Consider the following 21,155-nt stretch of genomic DNA (forward strand, 5'->3'; position numbering starts at 1 on the left):
AATACTATAAAACCCTTGAGAAGGTGGGAAGAAGTAAGATCGAAAGCAGTAGTGGGGCCACTACACAATTATTAAAAATATCCCAATTTCAGAACACTGTCAATACTAAAGGCCAGGGAAGATGTGGAGCAACAGAACTTCCACCCATTGCTGATGAAAAGGCAAAAGGGCACACCTACTATGAAAGACAATGCTGGATCTCCTACAAAACTGACGTGCTATTACCCTCTGATTCTGCTGTACTCCTGAGTTGCACACAATGGAGCTGAAAACTTATGTTCGCACCAAAATCTGCACAAAGATGTTCATACCAACTTCATTCACAATTGCCCAAACTCAAAGCAGTCAAGATGCCATTCAGTAGGTAAGTGGATAAGGAAACCTTGGCAAACAGATAATGGGATATTATTCAGTACCAAAAAGAATGAGCTATTAAACTCTGAAAAGACACAGAGGAAACTTAAATTCATATTACTAAGTGAAAGAAGCCAGTCTGAAAAGGCTACATACTGCATGGTTCAAACTATATGACACTGGAAAAGGTAAGACTAGGGAGACAGGAAAAAGATCACAGGGGTTGTGAGGGGCTTTGGGGAGGGAGGAAAGATAAATGAGCTGGGCACAGAGATTTTCAGGGCAGTGAAAAATCTGTATGATGTCACTTTGAAGGATACCAGAGTGATGTGCATACATTATTTTACATATTTTCAAACTCATAGAATGTACAAGACCAAGAACAAACCCCAATGTCAACAAAGGGCATGGGATGATTATGATGGTCAATGTAGGTCTCTCAGTAGCAACAAATGCACCACTCTGGGGTAGAGGGCATGTTGATCATAGTGGAGGCTGTGCATGTGTAGGGGCAGAGGGTAAATGAGAAAATCTCTCTCCCTTCCTCTTAATTTTTCTGTGACCCTAAAGTAGCTCTAGGAAAAATAAAATCATGAAAAAAAAAACTTTAAATTTTCCCTATGCAGGGAAACTGGGGAGACAATTCATATATTCATCTGAAGGTGGGAGGCAGGAGTAGCATAATGGTAAGATTACTTTGAAGCTCCATTCTAATTGCTGAAAGACTAAGATTTGGAGACCAGAAATATAAAAAGTCAGTTAGCATCTATCCATTGAGCACATTTTAATTAAAACTACACCTAAAAGCTCACTGATGTCAGTGTTTCCAATTTTCAAGGTGTTTCTTTAATTTTTAAATGTTTACTGTCCATTGATGGAAACTCCATATTTTGCGGAAAACTGAAATAACCAGCTTTTTTTTTTTTTTGCAACACTTTCTTTCAGTATAAAAATGAGGATAATACTCTCTCTCTGTGTCCCTGCCTCCCATTCTGTCCCTACATCCCCATCTTTGAGAATAAGCCACCCATCACTGCTGCTGTTGCTGCAGCTGTCCCTTGTGGCAGGCAAACCTTTCTGGGGTACAGGGAAGCTAACTGAGGGTAGCACCGCTGGGAAGGAAGTTTAAAAAATGTCTCTTACTTGTTACACCAATCAGAGTTGTAATGGCCAAATCCTGGAATAGAAACTGGTAGTTTGACAGGCTGTTTGTCTCCTGAAAATGAAAAGTAAAGCCAACTTAAAATGTTATAATCTTTTGGATGAAGTCTGGCATGAGCTGCGTTCATTTTCTCACTACAACACAGGATCTGTCAGGGAGATTACCAAGGAGATGGTGAGGCTGTGGCCTGTGTGGTTGGTGAACACTGGTATGGAAAGTTCTTGGAACTCAGTCTGTGAGACCCTCTCCAAAATGAGGCCTGTGTCCTGTGCTCTCCAGGCTGTGCATCAGTATTACCCTGTGTTAAAGGAACATCTCCTTCTACCAGACTCACCTCTGCTTTCTTTTCTGCTTCTTAGCAGAAAATCTGGGGTTTGGTCTGGCATAATAAAAACATGCATCCCAATAATAATAATGTGTGGTAATCATACCTGAATTTTACTGATGGAAATGAGGATGACTAAACCCACAATTTGCATCCTTGGGTGTTGTCAGATAAAATCTTAGAAACTCCTAATAAGCACATTAATACTTAAAAAAGGAGTGCTCAGGTCTTGCTGACTTTGGGAAACTTCCTTCCTTATTCTCCACCCCTGATGGAAAGGGGATTATAATGTACTGTTTAATTCTGCTTTTGAGCATAAGTAGTTGAAATTTCAAAATCAGGCTAAATTCCTATAAATAACCCATCCTTCTCTGGCCACTACTCAGTGAGTATTAAAAGAGAAAGGTAATTTGAAATCAACAGAACTACAATCTTTGACCTAGAAGGGGCAAGAAATATAGATGAATCTAGATATGTTCAGCACAAATGAAATTCCTTTTCTTGGTATTAGTATGAAGAATAAGCTCACAGCATGAAAAATGGTGGAATGAGACAGACACATTACCCTGTGTACATGTATGTTTACAGGAATAGTATGAATCTACATCATGCACAACCATAGAAATGAAAAGATATACCCCATTTGTGTACAATGAATCAAAATACAGTCTGTAAAATTTTTTTTAAAAATTTTAAAAAGTTTATATTCCCATGCCAAAATTTCTTTCGAAGGTTATACTATTTATTAATAATAATATAATAAGTGTATAGTGCAGTGAATGTCTGCAATACACACAAAAAAGAATAAGCGCACATGTTGAACTCACAAAAAAGTCATGTTTGTTCTCCTTTTACATCCTGTCAAATAATAAAAGTCATCACAAGATATTTGTATCTTTGTATGATAATCCAATCTTCAAAGCCCTGTATTTGTGGAACCAAAGGTATGCTGGTTTATACTAACTCTTGAGAGTCAATCGCTAAATTTTCAGGAATGTCATAAGCAAGTTGTTAAACACAATCAATAAAAAAACTTAAATTATACCAACATACCACTAAACAAATTATACTAAAACGAAGTCAATAAATATTCAAAGTTCAGCACTTCTGAACTCTTTCCTACATTTCGCTATCCCCTATGTTCGGAGGGTACTCATGACTCTTGGATTTATCTGGAACATCTCTTGCCCATTCCACATTCAGCAACACCAGAGGGATTACTCAAAACTGGCTATGGGGAGTAGGATCTGAACCACTGAAATGAGCAAACTTTAATAGTCAGGAGAAGCCAGTTAGGAAGCACTGCACCAAGACCGAGAATAACCCCCTTATTGAATGGCACACCAGAGTAGAGCCACTCAGGAATCGAGAAGATAGAAATCTGGTCTAAGCAGGTGACAGCAACAGTGAGACTGAAAGTGATACATTCAGTTCTGATCCTTAGCTGCCACTAGATAAAACGTTTCTGTCTCAAAGTCAAAGGATTGAAATCAATAACTCCTGTGCATGTGTCTATTTCTGATGTATTTTATGAAACCTCGATGGTATTTTCAGAGGGTCTCTTGATGCCCTGATGTCCTATTTGCACTCTTTCTTGAAGGGGCATTGCAAGTGGTAAGAGTGTACCACAACTCGTGTTGGTTCTCATCAATCAAGTGGCCGGGTCCCCAGTCATACCCAGTAGAGCAGCAGAACACCAACATACTGAATCATGCTGTACAGGGCCATGTACTTAAACATGCAAAAAGAGGTCACGAGAGCCGCTCTTCCTTCCCTGTGTAAGAAAAACAATTAAAGGGAAATGAGGAATGAAATGAAAGTTAGAAATATTAGGTCAGTTATTTTGTGCTGTTCGTCTGAGCTTAGGAGGGAAAAAAAATCAGACATTCGATTTTACCATTACGTGTCTGACAGACTGGTCATCCTTGACCCTGTGGGAGCTGGCTGGGGACACTGCATGACTAGCTGTTTAGGAAAGACTAATTCCAGGCTGATGTCTGGAGGCCTTGACCTGGCAATGGAGCCCAGACTTAGGGCTCCTCTTGCTCTTTCTGCAGGCAGTGTTTAAGCTTCTGAACTCAGAGTCAGGGATCTGGGAGTTAGTCCCAGACCTCATACCACCTCTGCACTAATTGATTTGGAAGGTCATTTCCCTTGTCTCAGTTTCTTCCTCTGTAAAGAGTTATAAATTATATTACAGGTTTGGGATCCATTTTCATGCAGGTGCTTCAGAAGTTTGGCAAATATTTGATTCAAATTTCATCTTGGCAGTCTCAACTTTTTCTAAAACAGTGTGCACACTCGAATTAGCCGTATGTCAAATTTAAACAGAATGGACACAATGAGCATACTTCTTTGTGTTATTGTTGACTTTGAGTAAACAGTACCTAGTTAAAGCATAAAACAGATGAGTTGTGAAATGCCACTTCTGTGAAATGCCCTTCATTTGGGAGGAGAAATAAGGTTTTAATTTGCTTATGATCAAAATCTTTTCTTGGGTGTGAAGGCTTGACCCCCAAAACCAGGTTTTTTTTTCCCTGTATTGAGGTTTTTCTACTGCTCTTTTCTCTGCCCCAAAGGTAGTTTCCTCTCATACCTCCCCTCCTTGGAACAATTTTCCCATGCCACCCTCTCTGGTGCAGCCCATTCCTCCTCCCAACCACTTTCTGACTGTTCACACCTCCCTTTTCATTTCTTGGCAGCACTTAACAAAATCAGATAAGTATTATCTTAGATCCTGGCATTAAGTCCCCACTCAATGAATATTTTCCAAATGAGTAAATAAATATTTTAAATGGAATAATTTGGTCAAATAATTAATTTAATATGGTAAAAAGTATAATATTTGTACATATAAAGAGCCCATTTAACCAAATTCAATTCTAAAACAATCTGTAACTCTAAATGGCTGTGCAACCTTGAACATAACAGTTATGCCCAGGTTCTCTGAGACTCAGTTTCTTTCTTTGTAAAAAAACAATTACTGTTCCTGTATCTCTAGGGTGTTCCGATGTATAAGATAGTATGAGTGCTAAAGCCCCTTTAAAACTACAAATGCATGCTAGTTAAAATAACCAAGAGCAACTACACTGCTATTGGTATCATTCAAACAAAATGCAGTGGAATTACATATTTTGGGGAAAGAAAAACAAATCAAATAAAGAAAATTGTAGTGGGAGCAGCAAAGATAAGTAAAGATTTTGAAAAGCAAGAATAGAAAAGGTGCCCAAGGCAGCACAATGAGGCAAAAGGGAAGGAAGGCAAGTGTGTGTTTAACCTCCCAGTATAAAGCATCTAAGAAGATGCATTTTAAAAATATGAGGGCCAGGCACAGTGGCACACTGGAGTCCAGCACTGGGGAGGCTGAGGTACTCCTACCTCACAAGTTTGAGGCCAGCCTGGGCAACTTTGGGATGCCCTGTCTCAAAATTAAAAAAAAAAAAGAAAAAGGACTGGGGTGTAGTTCAGTGGTAAACTACCTTTGGGTTCAATCCCCAGTAAGAAAGAAAGAAAGAAATCTAATTGACACATTTTCAAAGCAGTAACAAGTTCCAGATTTCAACCCTTTAAAATAATCCAATCAATGACTTTCATTGGAAATGGCACTTTTCTCCCGTTGTTTTTTGTAACTTCTGGTCAGTCTGTTAGGTAGGAGCATGTTGGCATTTTTGCACAATCCCCTTCCCAGCTAGGGACACTGGTCTTACCCAGGCAGAAAGAACAATGTTATCTGCACTCAAATTCAAGGGAGAGAAGATAACACAGGGGTAGATGCCTACTTACTTGATAAGGTGAGGGACACACTCAATGTTTGGAGTTTTGGAAGTGAAAGGCGAGGCCACAGATGCCTCCTGCTCTGACAGAGAGATGCCCACATGAGCCATTTTCAAAGCCTGAAAACAAAGAGTCAGTTTATGACCTATGAGGACACATACACTTCTCCTGATGACACAGAAGAAAGGGCCCGTCAAGCCCGTCACAAGGTAACTTGGATCCCAACCCAAATCAGGAGTTGACCAGACTTTACTCAGCCTGCCGCATAAGAGAAATGGCACTGGGACACCTTGCCAAAGATGTGGAAACTTCGGAACCAAGTTCTGCCTCATTTAGCCTATACTGACCTCTGAGTCATTGTGTGGCTTTGGTCAAAACCCTCCCAGATCCTCACCATCAGTTTATCCATCATGAGAAAGGAAAATGGTACATATTCTAGCAGGTGTCATCTCTAAAGAGCTCCAGGTGAGTATTAGTGAGAGATTATGGCCCCACACTGGCAGCTACTTACCCCGCAGTCATTGGCTCCATCACCGCACATACCTACAAAGTAACTAAAAGGGAACCATGTGAATGGTGGAGGAGATCAAAACTATCTTACCAGCTAATTTCTCTAATTAAAAAACAAAGTGTCCATGATTACTTAGGGCTTAACCTTATCATTTATCCTAAGGGAGTTTCCCTAAGAGTCTGGTTAGAAGCAAAGTGTAATTCAGCAGTTTACACAATGGGTGGTGAAATCCAACGCATCATTCACGGACTCACTGCACTTCACTGCTTGGGGAGTAACCTTCCTGGCTGAAAACTGGGGGTGTTCATGATCTCATGATGAGCTGTCAGAACGTAGTGGGCACAGGATCCAAAACCAGAAGATCTGGAGTTTGACCTGGCCATCTTTCCATTTTGCCCATCATTTCTCTCCTCTGCAAATGTCATGAGTATGAAGTGAAGTGCTGTCAGGCAAGTGCATGATGAAGTCCCAAGTGATAAGCAGGTCTTAGCTGCTGGTGCTGTTAATGCTAACCTGAAAAAAAATCCACCCTGTCCTCAGTCACTCACTAAAACATGATGTGCTAGACGTGGAAGAAAGAAAACATACCCCTAGTTCAGGATGACTTTTTGAGGTTGGACAAACACTTCTCTCTGGAAGTGTTGAAAAAAAGATCATGGAAAGTCAGTGTTTTCAAGGACAACACTGTAACAGCTTTCACAGAATAACTGTACTTTTCTCTTACACTCCTATAAGTACTATATACCTCTGGGTTTCAACTGTGCAGGGAAAATAGGGCTTTCCTAATTGAGAAGTTTTCCTAAGGACTGAATCAGGTGAATAGGAAGATGAAGTAGGAGTCCTGTGGATGTGGTCTAGCATGGCTACTCCATGAGATCCATTAACAGGAAATACAGGGTCACTCCAACTGAACTTCTTATTATGTCTAGAAATGGAGACTCTGTTTTTCTGATTCAGGATGGAAAGGATGCTTTCATAAGAATACTTTAATATTTGAGGAGGGTTATATGAATTCCTTATCATATGAATCACCCTAGATCATAATAATTGCTTACAAATATAAAACCTAAATTCCCATTGTACTGTCAGGAGTCAAGCTGAAGTCAGTGTTCCAGTCTTATTTCTCTCCATACCTTTTCATGCCCCTTATATTCTAGTATAGTGGTTCTCAACTTTGGGTACAAAACTGACTTCCATGATTTTTGAAAAAATATGGACGTCCAAATTCTATGTGAGCAATTAAATTCAAATCTCCAGACAGCGTGGTCCTGGTGTTGGCTATTTTTTCAAAGCTCCCTCAGTCAGTGATTGTCATATGCAGTCAGGGAAAGAAAGCACTGTCCTAGCCAAACTGAGCAGCTTTCTGTCTCTCTCACAATTCCCCCCTTACTCTCAAGCCTCCATGTAGTTCATGCCACCTGAATAGGCAAAGAACCTACTCCAATTTCTGAAATTCTTCCACCAGACTGGATTTCTGCCCAGGAGACATTCTTGCAAAGATGGTCCCATTGATCAGTATCTGTAAGTAATTTAAAAGGGAAATATTTTGTTATGTTAGCTGGTCATACATGAAATGACTGATACCACTCAGAACAGAGTGATGAGAAAAAGTTTGTTTCCAAGGAAAACTTTTTTTGAATTTCAATGCAGACATTGAGATTTTTGTCATCAGGTAAATGACAATGGAGACAAAATATCAGTAAAGATTGTAGCGTAAGAAGATATTTTATGAAAATAATGACAGGAATTTAACCCAACTGCCATGAAAAATGAAGTCCTGAAACATCTTGAGCTTGATGGAAACTTGAACCAGTGCAGTCTGAGCAATTGCCACTTAACAAGAGGTCAGGATTCCAGGAGAAGGAAAAGAAGTAACTGCTCCTCAGAAAATTGGTCAGAACGGGCAGAAAAGAAACTAATGATGAAATGGTGATGATTTGTGGCCTCAGATTTAATCATACCACCTGGACTTTGCCAATTATGAAACTCAGCTGCTATTCCAAGCATAATTTGTGCTATGGAACACAGATGGTTGAGGGCATAAACACCTGTACCAGTTCTGTCCACCTAAGTTTCTTGCCGTGAAGTCTAAATTCTTCTGTATTAGATCTATGTGTTCCTTTTTTTTCTCTGTAGTAAACTCAACCTGATTTCACTCAAAATCTTTATTTTTGGCAAGTAAGTTACCTGCCCTTATTATAAGCTTGTTCTTCTTAAGAAGAGCTTGAAGTTCAACCCTCATCAGTATATAGGTCCTTTATCAAAAACCTAGTGGAGTTCTTTTATTCTTGGTCTGCCTTCCTGTACAACTGCAGGATTTCCACTATACTGTGAGATGCCCTCTCCTGACTATACACACACAAGAAGACATTGTAATGACAGCAACCTAAAATCAGTCCTTATAATTTGAAAAATCATAGACACTTCAATTCTATAGATGGAAAAAAACTGACTAATCAAGTTTATTTATTTCAAATCTAATAAGAAACAAGACCATAGTAACCTCTGCAGAAATATCTGCCTCTCTTATGATATGTAGAACTATCTAGGTATATATTAACTATTTCAAAGTTTAAAGTGGTTTAAGACCATGCTATGAGAGGTCATCAGCACCTTCAAAGATGGACTACTACACTTTGAGAACCTACCTTTGGCAGTAGGCTGCTGAAATGTTGAGTTATAACATGGAAAGATTTTCCACTTAGAGCAAAGTGATAACTTCCTTCTCTGCCGTTATCAGAGACTTCTTCCCTGATGTTAATGTAATTGTCCTGCAAAGTGAGATACAGTTATTTCATATTCTTCTACCTGCTAGAGTTGTTGGGACCACAAGCACATTTGAGAGAAGGGAACGAAGACAGATGAGGATCTCTCTTTAAAAGTCACACTCCAGCCCTGACTCCTCAGAGAAGTACATTCTCTTTGCTGGATCCATCTTCACACATCACAGCCACTAGTGAATAGGAGAATAACACTTACTCATGTCCTGTTCTCATCCTGATTTGATCTCAGAGAGTCCCAGGGAAGAGCACATTTCACACATTTCAAGTGCAAAATACAAAAGCCCTGCAGTTTAACAAATCTCTCCCTGAAGTGAGCACTTACTATTTTTTTTTTCCTTACAGAATTATTATTGTTCCACAAGGACACAATGGAAATAGAATACTGACAAGTCTGAAGATAAATGAATAAAACTTTTTATTGTCTACCCGGAAGACATAGTCTGATTTTCCAATGCACATGGTAGTGTCTCTCAGGGACTAAATCCCCTTTGAACCCAATGGGGTGGTAGACAAGCAAAGGGAAAAATAAGACATTAGATCCACAACTCTGCTGACTGTATGCTTTTCCCATGCAAAGTCAACAAGTTTTTTAAGTATGAAAGATGGATTGTTTCCAGCACTCAAGAAAGCCCATACCCTAGAGCGCAGTAGAAACAGTGGGGAAAATTGATATAATTGGGTTCACTGAACTGCCTATTTGTTAGATATCTAGGGAAGTCTGTTGACTCTAGGTCACTTTGACACCTCTGCCTGTCAGAGTTGTCTGTCACCAACACTGTGAGACAAGTCAGGAAATGTGGCAGGTCTGCTTTTAGGTATACCTGATTCCCATACACAGCATGTTTCTTCTCTTCTACTAATTTCCAAGATATGGATGCTGATGAGGACCCAGTGGTCTCATTTGCCTCAATAAGAATGACTTTCTGGCTTTCAGAAACCATCCCAGACTTTCGGGCCACCGTTACTGCAGTCTGAAGATTGTCACCTAGAAGAAAGAATGAACATCCTACAATGAGAGTGAAGAGATAAAACCAACTTGTCAGAGCAGAGAAAGCCAGACTAAGGAGTTTAGTTCTGCTTATAGTGTAGAGAGGAATGTTTCTAAATCTTTTCCAGGCCTGACCTAGACCCCTTTTCTGGTTCTGGCTCCTTTCCATCAGGTTATTCCATTACCTACAAGTGTATTTTTGCCAAAGAGCGAGAAGGGAAAATAATAAACAAAATTAAAATCTATTTCTGTCATTTGCCAAGAGTTATGCAGACATTTAGGAAAACTCCACTGGTTTAATATTGCATATGGTGGTTCCACCTATAGTCAGGATGGAGTAAACCCATTACAGTCTCTCTCTCCCACTGATTACAACTGAAAGCCCTGAACAAAACCCCAAAACTACCCAGCAGCCACAGAGGTTGAGGCAGGAAGATTGTGAGTTCAAAGCCAGCCTCAGCCACTTAGCAAGGGCCTAAGCAACTTAGTGAGAACTGGTCTTAAATAAAATATTTAAAAGGGCTGGGGATGTGACTCAGTGGTTAAGCACCCCTGGATTTAATTCCCAGTACCAAAGGGGGATAAAAAAGAAAGAAAGAAAGAAAAGAAAAAATTAACTGCTCAAGGACTCTATAAAGGAAAGCAAGCAGACTGTGGGGGTCAAACTTGGAGAAGCACTCTATGAGGGGTGAGTTTCTCATCTTTCTTTGTCTTTCCTTTTATATGTTTGACTTGAACCTAGGCTCTAGCTCCAGAGATACTCAGGCAGCCAAAACTTCAAGAGAACCCCGGTGTTCCTCCTGGTTGGAGGAACCAGAAAAAGGGTCACCTGGAGAGCATGGGGAGAATTCTGAAAAGAAAAGAGCTGGAAAGGGGGGCTAATTCAGTATATGAATTAAGAATTCTTGGGCTCAACCCAGAGTGGGCCTGGGTGAAGCAGACCCAAATAAGTTTCAGGAATTGAACTATAATATAAGTCACCCTCCCATTTGCCATAGTAATCCTTGAATGGGGCAGACCCAAACATCATAGCAAAAGATTTACTATCTAAGCAAATATTAGAACTGCCACCTGCAACGTGAAAGACAGACTTGTGACTGACAACTGGCTAAAAAAAAAAAAAAGCCTCTCAACATTCTCCAGAGGATTTAAACAGGATCCAGGATCCAAAGTCTCACAACATATTATTTAAGATATTCAGGATACTCAACATACTAAAAACCTGGAAAATTTGGCCAATTCTCAATTAGAAACAAAAACAAAAACAGTTGCCAATTGCTTGATGACTCAGATGACCAGTTTTAAGGAGTTATTATAAGCTCCCTTCACATGGCAAATGTTAATGCTCATGAAACAAATGAAAAGGCAGAAATTCTCAACAAATAAATGGAAGAAAAAGACCAAATGGAGGGCTGGGGAAATAGCCCAGTTGGTAGAGTGCTCGCCTCGCAAGCACAAGGTCCTGAGTTCAATCCCCAGTACCACAAAAAAAAAAAAAAAAAAAAAAAAAAAGACCAAATGGATATGGTAGAACTGAAAAATAAAGTGCCTATGCTTTTTTTAAAAAATTCACCCTGGTACAAAATAATTTTTTTTTTCATTGAATGTGCTTGAAAGCAGAATGGAGACAAGAAGAAAAAGGGTCCATAGTACTTATACAGTCTGCAGAAGAGAGAAAGGTTTAAAAAAATGAAGACAGTAAAGTCTGAGAAGGAGAGGAGAAAGAGATTGGCACAGAAGAAAATAATGGAAGAAATAATAGCAGAAAACTTCCAAAATATGGTAAAAGACTTAAATTTACAGATTCAAAAAGTTCAGTGAAAATCAAACAGAATGAACTCAGTGAGAAAACATCCAGACACAAAGGACCCAAACTGCTAAAAATTAAAGATAAAGAAAAAAAGCAGTTAGAGAAAAATAACACATTACAGATAAGAGAGCAATCACTCAAACTACCACATATTTCTCATCAAAAACCATGAAGGTGGGAAGACAGTGGAATTACATCTTTAAAGTGCTTTAAGAAAAGGAAATGTCAACTTTGACTCCTACAGTTAATGAAAATATCTCTTAGGAATAAAGGGAAAAGAAAAACATTCTAAGATGAAAGGAAACTCAGATAATTCAGTACCAGCAGACATACTAAAAGAGAAAGTCTAAAGAAATTCTTCAGACTGAAAGGAAGTGGTACCAGAGGTTAATTTGTATTAAGGAATAAAAAGATAGCAACAGAAATAATAGTCTGGAGTAAACATGAAAGTCTACTTTTCTTCATTTATGTTTTTAACTCTATCATTGAAGATAAAGACTAGAACATTGTCCGGTGGGTGTTTTCAATGTACGTCATGCTTATGACAATGATAATAATATAAACAGGGGTAAGGAACATTCCTGGTTGTAAGCCTTCTTGAAATAATAGGTATGCCTATTGTGATTTCTAGAGCAACTGCTAAGAAATAATATAATATCTGACTGGTTAATAATAATAATTACAATAATAACTAATAGAACAATCGTGACTTCTCCCAGGTTTCTAGCACAATATTTATGAGGATTCTCAAAAGAGCTGAGTTGGTGTGAAGGAGCTGTAGTAACTGAGCTGGGAAGAGGCTGTGGAGTCCTGAGGGCTGAGACATTTTTCCCCACCCACATGCCTCAGCAGGGTGCCCACAGCCTTCCACCGGACAACACAGGTCCACTTTGCCTCCACTGCCTGTGAGAGGTCCACTGTGTTGGTGGACAGCCTAGACCTGACTGTCAGTCATCAGACAAAGAAATCTAACAACTTCTAACAATCTAAGAGGTCCCAGGAGTTGAATAGGAAAAGTTCAGGCAGAACAACCAGACCATATGACAGGGGAGGAGCAGCAGATGCTGGAGATCATGAAAATAATGAGAGCACAAAGGGCTGTCAATGCAGCACCAAAAAACAAAACAAAACAAACAAGGTTTTCTAAAGCCACACCCACCCCAAAATATCTCTCTTAACTCAATAGGTGACTTAAAGGAGATAAGGATCATTATTGAGACCTATATTATGGATTGAAAACACTGGATGCCCCCTCCAAAAAAATCTTACAGCACAAAGCAAAATCATAAAAATATGACAACCACAAGAATAAAGGTAAGAAACAAAGAGAATAGATCCAGGAGACCTGTTATGTGAATGACAGAAATTCCGAGACAGAACAACGGCCGTAATTAAATGAACAGTAAAGGATACCTTCCTAAGAGGAAAAAAGACAGATTTTTAAAGTGCTCCCTATGTTCCAAATTAAACAATTAAAATATATATGTATGTTTATATACACACACACAGCACACTATGTATATATACATACACACATATATATGGCCATACATTTCTAAATTCCTAAGTTAAAGAAAAAAGATCATATGAAGAAAAGAAAAAGTCCCCATACAATCGTCTGGTGTTGTACTTTTACAATACCAAAGTCCGAAGGCAAAATATAAAATAAAAAAGTTCAAGTAGTACTTACATACAGAAGGTTAAGAAAGAAGAACTTTGACTCATGCCTCCATCAGGGCCAAAAATCTTTGCCAGGATACGTAAGAAATCAGAGAGCATTTCATCCCTTGATCCCATTCAAAGAGAAAAAGATTGTAAACATGGAAGGAAAGAAACAGAGCAGAAATTTCAATGTGAGGTAAAAAGGAATTGAAGAGAAAGGGTGGAGAGGGGTGAACTCTGATTTCTACATCTAAATGGCTACGGTTAGATTATGAAAACGTGTAACATGAGTGCTAAATAAATATTTTTGAAACAGAAGGATTAGGAGAAAGGTTAATAGGTAGTGAACTAACTCAGCAGCACCTAAAATTGGATTGAGGCCTGAAGAGGAGAAAGCTGAAGTAGCCAGCCGGCAGTGCCTGGGACTGCAGGAGCTAGAACTGGTCTGACAGAAGGGGAAGCAAAAGCAGGGTCCCTGGCTGTTGACTTGGGCTCAGGGGAAGCAGGGCCGGGGGTTGGGACTAAATGCTTTGGTAGGAAATATTGTGTCTCAGTGACACAGGTCAAAGAATTAAAAGCATCTGACTGTGATAGCAGAGAAAGGGAAGACCACACATTCTCAAAAATATGAATTCTTTAGGAAATCCATTGTTCCCCTCCAGCCTCTTTCACAATTAAAAACAGCACCCACTGAAAAGCGTTCCCTAAGAAAGTTCACACATTTCTCTTGAGTGATCTTTTCTTTTACCATTAGTTTTATTCTGTATCAATTTATCTTTCCATTAAGCATTGATTTTTTTTTTTATTTTTACAGACTGCATTTTGATTCATTGTACACAAATGGGGTACAACTTTTCGTTTCTATGGTTGTGCATGGTGTAGATTCGCACCATTCCTGTACTCATACATGTACATAGGATAAGTATGTCTGTCTCATTCCACCATCTTTCATACCCCTGCCCCCTCCTCCCTCTCATTTCCCTCTAAGTAATCTAAAAAGTTCCTCCATTCTTCTCTCATCCCCACCACCTCACCTCTCTTGATTGTGGGATCTGGGCTTCGGATTAGGAGTAGAAAGGACAGCACTTTCTTTTTATTTCCTGCATATTACTGTTGTTATTGATAGACCTGTACTGGAGTTTAGAGACCACATTGGCTAAACATTCTCCTTCTCCTAACCTTGGACAATAAAACCCATCTTTGCATGGCTCATATCTTCTTGCCATTAAAATCTCATTTCAAATGCTACCACTCAGAGAAGCCTCTCACAACTACCTCATCTAATTTGTAAACCTCATCTATTTTGTAAACCTCAAAATCTTAATTACAGCATTTGATAGTGACTGCTTTTCTTTTATCCTGCTAGGATGGAAACTTCGTGAGGGCAGCAGCTTCGTCTTTGTGTTGCCTTCGGTGGCTCCCAGAATCAAGCCTTGGCCAGGTGGAGGTCATCAACAACATTTGCTAAGTGAGTCAATCCCTGTCTATTTTGCATATTGAGTCCTCCTGCTTTTACTGCACATTTTATTCTGTACCTGTGATCATTACAGTCCTTATCCGGGCTGAGATGAGCTCTTCCAACACAGGTTTTGTCTCTTCCTTTAATCTATTCTCCAAGATCAGTAATCCCAGAAATATCAGGTCTGATTCTACCTTCTCCCTGCAGGGGGAGAAAAAAACAAATATATATACAATATATATGCACACACACACACGCGCGCACACACACACACACATATTGTATATATGTGTCTGCAAGTAATTGAGATCTCCAAGGCTCCTATCACCCACACAAAGACAATTTTAGGAGCATTCTACAGGACCAAGTATAGGCGAGTGTATTTAGGATTAGAGATTCAAAGACTCTTCCATGATTCATTTAGACAAGACACCAGCCCTGCCTAATTCTGGCTGAAATACAGATGCAAGCAGCATCCACTAAAGCACTTTTGCTGAGTTTGTACTGTGCATCTTGGTACTGGGTCTCACACCAGCCAGGGCCATGATCTAGAGTTAGTGATGCTCACAGAAAATGGCTAATACCTCCACTGAGTAGCAAGAAGTAGACACAGTTTCAGTCTCCTCAGAACAGATTTCAAAGGGTGGTCTTCCTTATTCTGAACCTAGCATTTACTCAAAGTGTCCATATGATCTGGTTCCAAACTATCTTTCCAGTTTTATCTATCACTGTATTCTTCTTTTCCCTTCCCTACCCCAGCCAAATTAGACCACTCACCATGGATGGGCTCTGTGCTTAACCATCGCTAGACCTTTGCAAACTATTAGAGTTTTTCTTTATTTCATGAATAAAGTAATAGGTGTCCATGATCTGCCATTGAAAACCCTTCCTATATTCTTAAACCACATGCTACTCCCTCATTAAGATTTCTCCAGAGAGCTGGACTTGGTGGCACACACCTGTAATCCCAGGGAGGCTGAGGCAGGAGGATCACAAGTTCAAAGCCAGCCTCAGCAACTTAGCAATGCCCTAGGTAACTTAGTGAGACCCTGTCTCAAAATAAAAAATAAAAAAAGAACTGGGGATGTGACTCAGTGGTTAAGTGCCCCTGGGTTCAATGTCTGGGACCAAAAAAACGTTCTCCAGAAAGAAATAATTGCTTCCTCAGCATTTTGCCTCTACCTCAGTTTATCTCACTTGTATTTGTCCATTTATTATCGTTCTTGACCTTTTGATCTGTCTGTACTCCCTGAAGGCAAGACCACATGATTCAGAGCTATGTTCAACAGTTCCCATGTGATGCCCCCACACAGGAAGTGCTCAGCAAATGTATGCTGGTTGAGACACTCTGATGCCTCTTGTGATCTTGTTTGGTCATGCAACATAGAAAAATTCATTTCCTTTTTCAGGATTCCTACTGAGAACTCAGGCCGCGTGTTAGGCCCATTGGCATTTATTAGGTACCTAATAAGTGAAAGGAACAGGAGGATCAAGGAGAACAGGGAGAAAATAGGCAGAGACTAGATAGTAGTCCCTGATTCACACTCAACCAGGGGGGAGAATTAGACCTGACCACCTTTTTTATAGGAAAAACTGGGGAAAGTACTTAATAGATGTACAAATCAGAGTCCTGTGGAGCCAGAGATGAGGGTGTGATAATCTATAGTTGGAGTGATTAAAAGTCTTCTGGAAGAGGTGACATTTGAGCTTACTCTCCAAGGATAATGTGATTGATTCCTGATTCTTGTGACCCTCATCCTTAGGCCTTAGGCTTTATATTTTTTCAGAGATGACATGACATGAGTCAACCACAAGGTGCCATATTAGGCCAAGAAAATGGCTGCAGGGTGAAACATCTGACATAGCCTACGGCCCTCTTTAATACTAGTATTTCCAGTTTCTCTGGCCTATAAACTCTTCATAGGGTTCAACTGCGTAACAATCAGGAGACTGGAGTCCTCATCACTGCCTTCCTGTGTGACCATGAGTAAATCACTCTGCCTAGTTAATCTCAGGATCTCCAAGGTCTCTGCTAACCCTAACATTCCATTATTCTTCCTTTCACCATATTCAGTCTGAGCCAAGAAATAAAAAGGAGTAATCCCTTAAGGGGTCTCAAACGCTGCACCTTGGAATAGCAGGCTATCTTTTCCTGCTTTCTACACAGACATTTTACCTTCTGCTGAAGCATCTAAAACTAACAAAGTATGATGGTTATCATAGAAAGGGAGACTTGTCATTCTCATGATTACATATTATGTTCTTAAAATACATGTGACTTTTAAAGAAGAAATATGAATAAAGGGGCCAATTCACTTCAAAGAGATCCTGATAGTTCTGAAAGTACCCTGAGTAACCACAAATGTACTCATAGCAAAAATAAAATAAATAAATAACAGAAAGCATGTTCTATCTTAATCAGGGATCAGCAAAAAATAGGCCAATTAATATAACTCTGAGTATATACAGTAGTGATATGATGCTGATTAAAGAGACAAGTTAACAACTTAAGATCAAGTCTTATTCATAAATTCACATTTAGATCTTAATGGACTTTGAAAGTTAGAATTTAGAATGTCAATACCTTTGTCAATGACATCACCAATACCTACTGCTCACATGTCCCCCAGTGAGAATTTGGTGCATGTATAAGTCTCCAAACCATGAGTCTAAACTTATGAACATGCAAATACCTATTATAACAATCAGAAGTAGCAGAAACATGGTAGCCAGGATCTTGCTATATCCCTGGCAATGGCTCTCAGGAAACTAAGTACCATTCCCAATTCTGCACATTCTATTCCTGGACCCAGGTTTGTTCTGCTTCAAAATGTGACATCCAATTTCAAAGTTCACTTTTAGATCTCTGACTTGAATGACCTCAAACTGAGTTGACTAGATTACAAAAATATTCAGTTTCACATTAAGCTGGCTCCAGGGGGAGTGGCCTGATAGGCTCATGAATCCAACATTCAATAACTTTAAATGAATCACTTCTCCCTCTGGGCTTCTTTGCCCATTCACAAAATGAGAGGTTCAGTCACATCAGTCATTCTCTGCAGAGACACAACTGCCTCTAGAGGATATTTTGGAAAAATTTTTGGTAAGTGTGAAAGATTTTTGTAATGGCCAATGCATAAAGAATTAACCCATGCCCCATGTAGCTTTGAATACTTAACTAATATTCATGGACATCAAAAAAATTATATTTTTTCTAAGTCAGTTTAGGCTTATGTTGCTTATTATACTATTGTATCACTGTATGACATACTGTACTATTATTGATAGATAATACTCCTCTGTTAAACAATAGTAATTTTTATTATACTTCTCCTAGCTGTTTTACATATAAACAAAAAAATTTTTGCACCCTTTTGAATTTTGTGGAAGTGTAACATAAATGGGGAGGTTATACTGTCTTTTAGAAGTTTTATCAAGTTATTCAACAATTCACAGACTCACCTCACTGACAGTAAGACTGAGGTATTCAGAACACACTATGTAACACACCTGTGTCTGTCTGCATTTACAGCTCTCAAAGTCGGGAGGATTCAATACACAGGTGCAAGCAACTTATTCGTGTTGCTTTAGTGGGGTCAGTTTAGCATTTATTGAACCATTCCTTTTTGTGGTACATTGTTTTTGCTTTTATTTTTAAGTATATAGGAGGGTATTGTGTTTATATAAAGAATATGTATGAATAATATTACATATAAATTTTGTTTTAGCATATTAAAGGAAGAGTTTTGAGTTAAACTAAAAAGACTTCAATATGATAAGACTGAAAATGAATATGTTAGACCTTCCAAATTTAAAATCCTAAATAACACAATGAGCTTTGATCATCTCTATACTGGTGAGGCTAGTAGTGGCCTACATACACTATTGGAACTGGTACTAAAGATAAAAACAATAGCCTAAAAACAGTGGAAAATAAAAGTACAAAAAAATAAAAGTTGAAATCATAAATACTGCAGTCCGTTTTAGCTATTGAACATCCCTATTTTAATGCATACATAAGCATAACTTCCTCTAGTATGACCCCTTTGGAAACATTTTGTTTTTCTGCAAACATTTCCTGGATTATGTAAGTCTATGCTATATTTATTTGTTTCATTAAGCTCTGTGTTTCTTATTAAGATTTTTTTTTCAGGCAAATGTTATGTTTATTACTTCCAACCAATCCACTGATATAATTTAGACAACGGGGGAATGACCACAATTTCAAACCTGAAAGGCTGGTTATATTCATATGTGGTTTCACAAAGCCATAAAATCATATTATCGTTTACATTTTATACAACTGTTTCTCACAAATTATCCCAGTTGGCATTCACATCCCCTTTAGACTTTGGCAAAACAGGGTGACTATATGCCTGTTTGCCAATGTTCAGAGATATTTTAAGTACCAAAACAGAGAAGCTATATTGCTGCGTCCACCACCTAGAACCCCTGAGTCCCATCTCAGTCTGGTGCATCTTCCCACCAAACCATTCTGCCTTATCAAAATCCTTCCCTTTTACCTTGTCAAGGCAGTTGTGTGATGGTCAGTTTCCAGCTTCTTGTAGGCCAGTGCTATGACCCGGAACCCCTGTGTCGTGTAAATCTGAAGTTCACTAACAAAACTAGTTGGTACTGTTCAGAAAACAACACAGGATTAGTATGCAATATTTACTTAGCTGGTACTGGTAGGGAAATTCTTTACAGCTCTTACCCAAGAAAACACAATTCTAAAATGTTATATAAACAAGTCTGTGAGAATTGCAAATATAACTATAGTGCCAAGATTGACTTCATAGGATCCAGAAAAGCTGAAATGAAACGGAAGCATTAAAAAAAAAAAAAAAAAAAAACGGATAGAGAATGGATAGAGAATGGATAGAATTTTTTTCTCTAGCTTAATCGATAAATTTTTTTTTTTTTTGAGAATCTGCTATGTGCCAGGCATTGGCTATGTAGAGATTAAGATGCAAGCTCTGCTCTAAGAACTTCTATTTAATTGTTTAAAAAGCTAATATACTAGCAGTATAACTATAGGAATCCTTACTGTGATCCAAGTGAGTGCAGCATGTTATATGTACACTTAGTAGTGCATACAGCAGTCTGGGAGGAAGTGGGTGGTGAAGGAGAGAAAGTGCTTTTTCACTGAGGGAACACCATGTACCCACGCCAGGAGGCATGAGATTACAAGCCTGGTGTAGTTGGTTCAGCTCAGGGGAAGCACAGGATGTGAGGAGAGGAATGGCAAGGTGTATCTGGAAAGTTCAACAGGGGTCAGATCATGAAGGTCTTATATATGATCCTAAAGGAATTTAAGAATATAGTGAAATCTGGAGAAGCAGCCAAATGAATAAAAATGACAAAAAAAAGTGACCATACAATGATGATTGGTGAGTCAGAGTAAGGGAGACAGAGGGATGAAAATGCACCTGCTATTGAACTGATGAGGAATGAGGTGGGTCTGAACCATAACATCATGGTGCCATGGATTAGCAACTGACAAGACGGAGGCCCTGACGGAGAGGGAGGAAGCAGAAATGACTCCTAAGTAGGGTTGATTACCCAAAATGGGAACTGGGAAATATAAGAAGTAAGAAAGACAAACTTGATTTTATGGTTGACTTTGGAGTGCCAATGAGTCAGCCCATGAGGTACTGACCACTGACAGGCAATTGGATTCCAGATCAAGTGTTTGGGACATACTAACTGGAAATACAGACTCGCCTGCTATAATCCAAGTCTATTTACTAACCTGTCTCAGGATGGCAAAAGCCTGCCACCCTCTCTGGTGCACCTTTCATGAATGCCAGTCGGTCACCTCCCATCTCTTGAACAATGACTGTCATCCTCTGCAGTGCCGATGAGAATGGGAACTGATGTAAAATTGCAATTCCTTCCACTGGGACCTGGTGGAGGAATGGGGAATAGAGAGCCATAGCTTCTAACTATGGGGAATTAACCAATTCTCCCTCAATCCTCATTTTAGCAAAGAGGAAATATCTCATTTTTCACATCTGAAATTCAAAGAAGACACATGTGTGAGCTTTCAAAAACTGTGGGCCAGAAGGGAGTTTCCCTAGGAATTTGGGTGTTGTAGGGTGAACTGCCCGCAAAGCTTACCTGGCTGGCTGTTTTACAGGGCTTAACTACCATGGCATGTGCCGGCACTCCCTTGATGTGGAAATCGTCCCCAGAAATAGCCATTTCCTATTTCACAAACAGAATATTTCATTGTAGAGATTTATTTGTGCATTGTTCATCCACTGATACTATGTTCAAACCCTTCCCTGAGCAAACCTTCAGACCACCTCAGTGTTTACTGGGTCT

General features: G+C 39.2%; 1 protein-coding gene across 3 annotated transcripts in view; it reads right to left on the minus strand.

Moving 5' to 3' along the window:
* The window catches only part of Atp13a4 (ATPase 13A4), a 132,312-nt gene that overhangs the window by 20,014 nt on the left and 91,143 nt on the right, over nt 1-21,155 (minus strand). For 2 of the 3 annotated variants that reach the window (XM_047564139.1, XM_047564138.1), the window contains exons 15-25: nt 20,949-21,035; nt 20,581-20,734; nt 19,352-19,463; nt 14,905-15,029; nt 9,731-9,894; nt 8,775-8,897; nt 7,566-7,645; nt 6,127-6,169; nt 5,625-5,734; nt 3,519-3,615; nt 1,498-1,570 (exon numbers count right to left, since the gene is read on the minus strand). In XM_047564139.1, the coding sequence (XP_047420095.1) occupies nt 1,498-1,570; nt 3,519-3,615; nt 5,625-5,734; nt 6,127-6,169; nt 7,566-7,645; nt 8,775-8,897; nt 9,731-9,894; nt 14,905-15,029; nt 19,352-19,463; nt 20,581-20,734; nt 20,949-21,035 (1,168 nt within the window). The remainder of the gene's footprint in view (nt 1-1,497; nt 1,571-3,518; nt 3,616-5,624; nt 5,735-6,126; nt 6,170-7,565; nt 7,646-8,774; nt 8,898-9,730; nt 9,895-14,904; nt 15,030-19,351; nt 19,464-20,580; nt 20,735-20,948; nt 21,036-21,155) is intronic. The other variant, XM_047564140.1, reaches the window with a different exon arrangement.

This window comes from Sciurus carolinensis, chromosome 9 (assembly GCF_902686445.1).
Source record: "Sciurus carolinensis chromosome 9, mSciCar1.2, whole genome shotgun sequence".
Classification (NCBI taxonomy): domain Eukaryota; kingdom Metazoa; phylum Chordata; class Mammalia; order Rodentia; family Sciuridae; genus Sciurus; species Sciurus carolinensis.